The sequence below is a fragment of the Ahaetulla prasina genome, chromosome 1 (genome assembly GCF_028640845.1).
Source record: "Ahaetulla prasina isolate Xishuangbanna chromosome 1, ASM2864084v1, whole genome shotgun sequence".
Lineage (NCBI taxonomy): Eukaryota > Metazoa > Chordata > Lepidosauria > Squamata > Colubridae > Ahaetulla > Ahaetulla prasina.
Window position 1 is genome coordinate 337616849 of NC_080539.1, and position 9119 is coordinate 337625967.

The window sequence follows — 9119 nt, forward strand, 5'->3', positions numbered from 1 at the left end:
GCAACCTTAACAGCAAGGGGAGAAGACATAACAACAGTATACGGTCCTTTCCACCTAGGGGCCAAAGGCTCCTGTTTCCAATGTTTGACCCACACCTCTTGGCCAGGTTTAATATTATGAACTGGAGTGACAATAACATGGGGACGACAAGACAACACATACGTCTGCAAACGGCGGACCATGGCATTAAGGGCTTGCAGTTGTTTCCATTTGAGAGTATCACCCAACTGAGGAGTCGTCAAATGAAGGCCTGTAGGAGCAACCAGATTCGGGATTCTGCCATATAAAAGTTCAAAAGGGGAAACATTGAGGGTCTTACGAGGTGCACAACGAACAGCAAGAAGGGCCATGTTGAGGGCATCCGCCACTTAAGATGAGTCTCTTGACAAATTTTAGCTACCTTATCCTTAATGGTTCGATTAAACCTTTCAACAAAGCCTCCAGAAGACGGATGGAAGCTACAGTGCAATCTCCAGTTGATACCTAACATACGAAATCTTCTGAGTTGCCTGGTGAATAAATTCAGGGCCATTATCAGATGAGATGCGTGTTGGAAGGCCATAACGTGGAATTACAACTTGAAGTAAGGCCTTCGTAACCTCAGCCGCCTTTTTCGTTCTAGTGGGAATAGCCTCAGGCCAGCCGGTATAGGTACAAACAATAACTAACATAGCAGTATAAGGCCCTGATCGTGGCATGTCTGTAAAATCGATCATGAGGGACTCAAAGGGATAACAGCCCTTAGGTTGGTGGCCCTGGGGCAAAGAGGGTCCCTGCCGAGGATTGTTGGCAGCACAAGTAGAACACCGAAGAACCACATTAGTTGCCAAACTGTGGACCTTATCAATATACACCTCTCGGAGCAAGGCTTGTGCTAAGGCAGACTTCCCCAAATGTAGTTGTTGATGCAAGGAAGAAGCAACGTCCCACGCCAACTGTTGGGGAACAAAAACACGATCATCCGGCAGGATAAACCAACCGTCAACCAAGGAGGCCTCTAACGATTTAGCCTGAGTCACTTCCACTGGAGTATACGACGGGGATGTCGTGGACGGAGGCGTCCACAAGGGACAAAGAGTCTGAGATAGCAAAAATGCAAGAGCAACAGAGCGGGCAGTGCGATCAGCCTTATTATTACCACGATCAATATCAGAAACCCCTTTCTGATGACCTCTACAATGCATTATTGCAACTTCTCGGGGAGCCCATACACTGTCTAGGAGCCGCAGAATGTGAGATCCATATTTTATATCCTTGCCACCTGCTGTTAACATTCCCCGCTCTTTATAAAGGGCCCCATGAACTTGGACAGTTAGAAAAGCATACTTAGAGTCCGTATAGATGTTGACCCGCAAATCATAGGACATTTCAAGGGCCCTCGTTAAGGCGTGTAGTTCAGCCAATTGGGCACTAGTGCCAGGGGGCAGTGGTTGAGCCTCCCAAACATCCTCCAGTGTCACGACGGCATATCCAGCCTTCCGAACACCATCATGAAGAAAACTTGAACCATCAGTGTAAAGCGTGTAGTCCGGATTAACAAGGGGCACATCTTTCAAGTCCGGGCGACTCGAGAAAGTCTCCTCAATCGTCTGCAGGCAATCATGGGACGCCTGCAGTCAGGTTCGGAAGCAGGGTGGCCGGATTCAATACATTAGAATGCACCAGGCGAATTGAAGGGTTATGAGTAAGCATAGCTTGATATTTTAACATTCGGGGGTTAGTAAGCCAAAGGTGTCCCTTATTGTCCAACACAGCACGTAAAGTATGTGGAGTATGAATTTCCAAGTCATGGCCAAAGGTCAACTTATTGGCCTCGTGCGTGAGAAGGGCTGCCCCCGCAACTGCCTTCAAACAGGTGGGCCATCCTTTCGCAACATTGTCCAACTGCTTAGACAGGTACGCGACGGGGCGAAACCATGTCCCCATCCTCTGCGTGAGCACACCAACTGCCATGTTTTGTTTCGTGTCGACAAAAAGTTGAAAAGGTTTCTCCAAGTCAGGCAAAGCGAGAGTAGGTGCTTGAGTTAAAGCGAGCTTCAAATTGGTGAAACTTTGTTGTTCCCCTTTCTCCCACTTCAATGGTTCCTTATCCGCCCCTTTGGTGGCTTCATATAATGGTTTGGCCAGAATGGCGAAATTGGGAATCCAGATTCGACAGAAACCGGCTGCCCCCAAAAAACCCCGCAGCTCCTTGTGATTCTTAGGAACTGGCAATTGACAAATAGCTTCCTTTCGCTCATGGGCCAAGGTGCGGCTGCCCTGCTGAATATCATAACCCAAATACCGGACCTTGGGTAAAACCAACTGGGCCTTCTTCTTGGAGGCCTTGTAACCCAAGTCCTGTAAAAGATGTAGTAAAAGGGAAGTGTTCTCCCAGCAAACGTCTTCAGAAGTCCCAGTCACAAGGAGATCATCAACATATTGTAAGACAACATCAGGAGGAGGGATCTCCAAAGCCTCCAAATCCCGAGCAAGTGCAGCCCCAAACAGTGTGGGAGAATTCTTAAACCCCTGTGGTAAACGAGTCCAGGTATATTGTTGTTTCCGTCCGGTTATAGGGCTTTCCCATTCAAAGGCAAACAAGTGCTGAGAGTGGTGGTGAATAGGTATTGTGAAGAAAGCGTCTTTTAAATCGATGACCGAAAACCAAGAAGCAGTAGGGGGTATTAGTCCCAAAAGAACATATGGGTTGGGCACGGTCGCGTGGATGGTAACAGTTGCGTCATTCACGCGCCTCAAATCCTGCGCCATCCTAAAGTGGCCATCTCCTTTTGGGATTGGTAAAATGGGAGTGTTCCATGGCGAGTCTATTGGTATCAGAATGCCGTAAGTAAGGTAAGTCTCAATAACTTTCTGAATGGACGCGACAATGTGTCTGGGATAGGCTCTTTGACGAATTCGGACTGGATTCCTTCGGGGAATTTCCTCAATCACAATAGGAGGATGGTGGCCAGCAAAACCTGGAGGATTATCTTCCGCCCACAGGTGGGGAACAGCAAAGTCCATCCACTTCCCACCCTGCGGGGCGTCCACGGCCACCATCAATCTCCACACTTCCTCCCGGGGAATATCCAGATTAACTTTGCCATACTTCAAATGCATTGAGCCATCTTCTGAAAAGGAGATTTGCGCCCGCAATTTACAAAGCAAGTCACGACCCAAAAGAGGCATAGGGCAGTCTGGCATATAAACAAATTGATGACTAATGGTGTGGCCCCCTGCAACACAATGAAGGGGCTGTAGAAAAGGTCTTTCAACTGCCTCGCCACTCACACCTTGGATATTGATAGAAGAAGTGGACGGCTGAGTCAAGGGTAGAGTCAAAACAGATCGAGTCGCACCAGTATCGACAAGGAAAGGGATCGTCTTGCCTCCAACTGTCAAGCGGACCACAGGTTCGGGGAGGCGCTCCAAACCCGGTCGGCCTCATTGCCACTCCTCCGCCTCGGCCAAACCGAGGAGGGGAGATCTCGGGAATAGGCCACGGCGACCTCGACCCCTTTGAGGACCTCTTCGAACACCTCGCAATCCAGTAGGCGGACTCCAGGGGCGACTAGTAGGACGGGCAAAATCTTCCTTATTGGGACATTCACCTTTCCAATGGCCTTCCTGTTTACATATGCCACATTGATTAGGCCCCAAAGTCCTTCCCGTCCCTCGGCCCCGGAGACCTCTGCCATCTCTGGGTCCACTCATCATGGCAGCCGCCAACAATTCAGCCTTCTTTTGCATCCTCTGGTCCTTCTTTTGTTCTTCACGAACTTCCCGATTAACAAAAACCTTTCTAGCGACCTCCATCAATTCACTCAGTGGCTTGCCCAATGCCCCTTCGAGTTTCTGGAGTTTTTTCCTAATATCTGGGGCGCTTTGTGAAATAAAGGCCATTGCTAACATTCTGGCATTTTCTGGCAGAATTGGATCAATGGGGGTATACATACGGTAAGAATCAATCAAACGAGAGTAAAAGGCTTCAGGACTCTCATTGGGCTCCTGTATAACCAAGGAAGGTTTTGACATATTTGTAGCCGGTTTCCTCCCGCCTTACTGCCTGAACAAATAGTCTCTGATATTCTTGTAATTCAGCCATGTGACGGTTGTCATCGGGTCCCACTTAGGGTCGGCAGACGGGAACCTTCGCTCAACCCAGTCCATGAGATTATACGGAACTGGCACATCCGGCTTTAAAATCTGGGTGGCAGCAACTCGGATCTTTTCTCTTTCCTCAGGATTAAACAAAGTCCCCATAAGTTGTTGCAAATCCATCCAGGATGGATTGTGAGTGTCAATGATTGTTTTGACAAGATCCGCCACTTCATTGGGTTTGTCACTATAAGGACCATAGTGGAATTTCCAATTCAACAAATCTGAAGTCGAAAATGGAACATGCTGGAAGAGAGGAGTAGTTGCCACCTTATTGGGATCGTCCCTATCCACTAATAACTGATCCACTTGTCTCAAAGGAGCCGTGAAGACAGAGGGCGACGGCGGGTCAGTCCTGGACCTAGTTCGTGCAGCCACCGGAGAATCTTCTCTCTCTGGGGAAGCCACTGCCGCCTCAGCCCCCTTTTCTTCCCCTTCTTCTGATCCCTCAAGTGGAGGCATATCTGGGTCATGTGTTAGGGTCAAGTCTTGGGATCCTTTAAAGGAACTCACAGGGGAACATAACATCCGTCTCTCTGCTCCATGGCCACTAGATGTCAGGGACCGGACAGTCACAACAGATCCAGTAACTTCCCTTCTGCCATAGGACAGGTGACTTGAGGGTGAAGACTTCAAACGCCTTCTTGGAAAAGTATCCAAACTATGAGGAGGCATATATGGTGGCGGATGTGGAAGTTCTTCAGGGGCGCTTGCAAGGATTGGGGGAGTTGGCAATCGTCTCTTAGTCTCTTTTTCAGGCAGATTCCGGGACACCATCAGAAGGCATTGTTGATTTTTGCATTTCAAAAGCCAAGGGGGGGGTCTCCTCAGAAGATTGTACCAGACATCAATATAAGGAGCCTGGTCTGGATGGCCCTCAGTTGGATGAAACACCAATTGGTGGACCTTAAGGGCAATATTAACATCTAAAGTGCCCTTGTCAGGCCAGCCGAGGTCAAAAGTCGGCCATTCTGCCTCACAAAAACGCCTCAACTCGCGCCTACTCCACTCAATGCCATAGTCCTGAGTCATATAACCTGCCTTAAAATTCTTGAGCATACATTGTAAAGGTGTCAAGGGAACACTTTCTCCACCTCCCATGATCCACCCAGGGTCCCAGACAGAATAACAAGGGGAAAGGGATGAGAGAAAGGTAAGGGGTCCTTTTCTCTCAGAAAAACACAAGGATGTCCTGTCCACACAAACTCATCCGACCCAAGGACCCGGACGATCACGGTCTCCTGTGGGAACTGCGGATGACACGCACACACACAAACACACACACCTAAAGACAAGCCACCCACCTTTTTCTACCACTACGTATTACCCTGGAAAGAGAGGGAGATCAGGCCTCTCTGTCCGCTCTACCTTCTGAGCACGGATAAATACACCAGTAACCCCAGATACTTGCCTTTTGGGGTTCCCACCACCACGTAACTAGTTGTTAACAAGGCCTGGTCTCTGCACCTTCTCAACTGGTTCTTGGAGATGTCAGCCGCCGCTGCCGGAGTCACCCCGTCCCCAGGAAGTCCCTCGGATCAAGTTGTCCGTGCGCGCTGGGAAGTTCCTCTTGACAAGATGAACCCCGACACCGGGGTGGACAGTCCAGAGGGTCCCAAGACCCCTGAGTCTCCTGCCTGGCTCGCCAGAAATGTAGCAGCAAAGTCCAAGTGTCCAGTCACTGCCACATGTTACCAATAGGAAGATTCGAGACCAGGAAGGTGAGAGAAACAGACTTTAATGATGCATCAGAGCCCAGTGCATTCAAACAGCAAAATCTGGACTGCCCGGGATACGCCCGGGCAGGTGTTCTTATAGACCTTAATTCAAAAAGCAGAAGTAACTATGGAAAATTACAGAAAATACAGTTTCTTGTCAAACAATACATTGCGTGTAGCAAAAAGCACCTAATATCCTAACATGGTAACGGTTGAGCAAATATCATACACCACCCACATGGCTTCCTGTTATGTTCCATTTCTTGTAAGTTTCAGAAATGTTCCGGTACAGCTGGTACCTTTAGTTCCTCTTTTATATTGAGGTTACAAAGCGGCTAATCATAAGGTATATAAAATATAAGGCAATTGAATATCAAGAGATAGGTAAAAAGTACAGGTAACCTATTAAAGGGAGAACAACTTATGGATTTAGGGATCACTCGGCCATTCCCGTCTCATTAGTACTTTCTGAGTTTGGAAGGAGACTTTTGTTGCCTGTTCCCATCTTTGATATCTTTACAAATATCATTTTAATGCTGCTTTTGTCTATTCTCATTTTGACATTTTGTTAAATTTCATTTTGAGATTTTTGTCTTTCTTGGCTTTGGCTTCTCTTCTTAGCAATTTATTCTGTTTATTCTGACATCCAATTTGCTTTCTGAACTTTGTCTGTCTCTTTTCATATTCATCCTTAATTATCTCTTTAACTTCATTCTACAGTTCCTCTGGTTCTCCATCAATGGGATTTAGGACAAATCTTCAAGGTACTTCAATACAAATAGTTTGTAGTGCAATATTTTTTAACTGACTTTTTAAAAAAGAAAAACAAATCATTCTTGGCAAAGTATTCAATAAGACAAATATAAATAAGAAATGGAAGCATCACTAATTGGACACCAGAGTATTGAGAGTTTAGTGACACTGGGTTACGGACCCATGGGGAAATACTCATCAGGACATGTGAGAAATTGTGTTTTAAATTGTAATTACAAAAATGGCAACCATGAAATTAATGGGACTTCTGTTATTTATATCACAAAAATATTATATTTGTAGGAGCAGAAGAGTTAGAGCCTGGGGCTGGAGTCAAGAGAGGAATCAGCCCAGAGGTGGGTTTCAGCAGGTTCTGACCAGTTCTGGAGAACCGGTAGTGGAAATTTTGAGTAGTTCAGTGAACCGGTAAATACCACCTCTGACTGGCCCTGCCCCCATCTATTCTTTGCCTCCTGAGTCCCAGCTGATCGGGAGGAAATGGGGATTTTGCAGTCACTTTCCCCTGGAGTGGGGTGAGAATGGAGATTTTATAGTATCTTTCCACTGCCATGCCTACCAAGCCACACCCACCAAGCCACGCCCACAGAACCGGTAGTAAAATGTTTTGAATCCCACCACTGAATCAGCCTGAAGTCATTACATACCACAAGAAATCCAAGTCCAATCCCCTTGAATTCTGTTAACTCTTATCTAACACCAATTTAGATTCTTCTTATAGGCTTGAGCAACAGACCAGCTTAAATGGAAATAAATGTTTGATCCTGATTCTTTGCACCTTACAATATCAGATTAACATTTTGAACTTATTACTAAAATATATTTTCATGATTTTCATATCTCTATGCACTTTTATTTTTTCAGAAGCAAAGAAAACCATAGGGATAAAACTAACCTACTGAAGCTATCCAGGTCACATCCTATCATTTTCCCAAAGTTTTAAACATGATTTAAATAAACTCAGAATATTTACATTCATGGCCACAGTTTATTATATTATTTCAATTTCAAAGTTTATACTGCACTTTAGTTTGTGTTTCTTGCCCAATAGGTATCCTTTGAGTATATCCACAAGACCCACTGGCAGTGCATTGTATTCTGAATTAGTTCACATTATAATATCCTTCCAATAAATACATTTCATTAGCTTTCATTCCCATATGCATGAAATTTTCTACTTTATTTAGCTATAACAAGAGCCATGGAGGTGCAGTGGATAGAATGTAGCATTGCAGGCTAATTCTGCTGACTGCCAGCAATTTGACAGTTTGAATCTCACCAGCTCAAGGCTGACCCAGCTTGCCATTCTTACGAGGTCAGTTAAGATGAGGACCCAGATTGCTGGGGGCAATATGCTGACTCTATAAACCGTTTAGTGAGGGCTGTAAAGCACGGTGATATATAAGTCTAAGTGCTATTGCTATATTGCTTTTTTTAAAAAACAAATCCTTTCTAACACTTGATGGCAAAGAACATTGTAAATAATGTAAATGAATGCTCTGGTGGCTGCCTGGTGATATTTATTATTTATTTATTTATTTATTATTCGAATTTATATACCGCCCTATCTCCCAAAGGACTCAGGGCGGTTTACAGGCATATAAAACATCAATATCAATATACAAATTAAAATAATCCTTAAAAAACTTATTCTAGCGCCCAAATTATTAAAAATAGAAATATAAATATCAAATATAAATATTAAAATCAATTTAAAACCCCTCTAAATTTAAAAATCTAAGCCAGTCCTGCACAGATGAATAAATGTGTCTTGAGCTCGCGACGGAAGGTTCGAAGGTCAGGAAGTTGACGGAGTCCTGGGGGGAGTTCGTTCCAGAGGGTGGGAGCCCCCACAGAGAAGGCCCTTCCCCTGGGCGCCGCCAACCGACACTGCCTAGCTGACGGCACCCTGAGGAGTCCCTCTGTGAGAGCGCACGGGTCGGTGAGAGGTATCTGGTCGCAGTAGGCGGTCCCAGATAACCCGGCCCTATGCCATGGAGCGCTTTAAAGGTGGTCACCAAAACCTTGAAGCGCACCGGAAGGCCACAGGTAGCCAGTGCAGCCTGCGCAGGATGGGTGTTATCACGGGAGCCACGAGGCTCCCTCTATCACCCGCGCAGCCGCATTCTGAACTAACTGCAGCCTCCGGATGCCCTTCAAGGAAGCCCCATGTAGAGAGCGCAGTAATCCAGGCGAGACGTCACAAGGGCGTGAGTGACCGTGCAAAGGGCCTCCCGGTCCAGAAAGGCGAACTGGCGCACCAGGCGAACCTGGTAGAACGCTCTCCTGGAGATGGCCGTCAAATGATCTTCTAGAGACAGCCGCTCATCCAGGAGGACGCTAAGTTGCGGACCCTCTCCATCGGGGCCAATGACTCGCCACCGATGGTCAGCCGCGATTTAGCTGACTGTACCGGGATGCCGCATCCACAGCCACTCTGTCTTGGAGGGATTGAGCTTGAGCCTGTTTCTCCCCATCCAGACCCGACGG

At 46.5% G+C, this 9119-nt stretch overlaps 1 protein-coding gene across 1 annotated transcript; it reads right to left on the reverse strand.

Annotated features, from left to right (window-relative positions):
• Positions 1-458: 458 nt before the first annotated feature.
• LOC131187897 (uncharacterized) lies at positions 459-5564 on the reverse strand. Its single transcript, XM_058162652.1, is given in 3 exon segments — positions 459-1610; positions 1663-3218; positions 3456-5564. Coding segments are annotated over 3 exon segments (4494 nt in total). The 5' UTR covers positions 5242-5564.
• Between the last annotated feature and the right edge of the window lie 3555 nt (positions 5565-9119).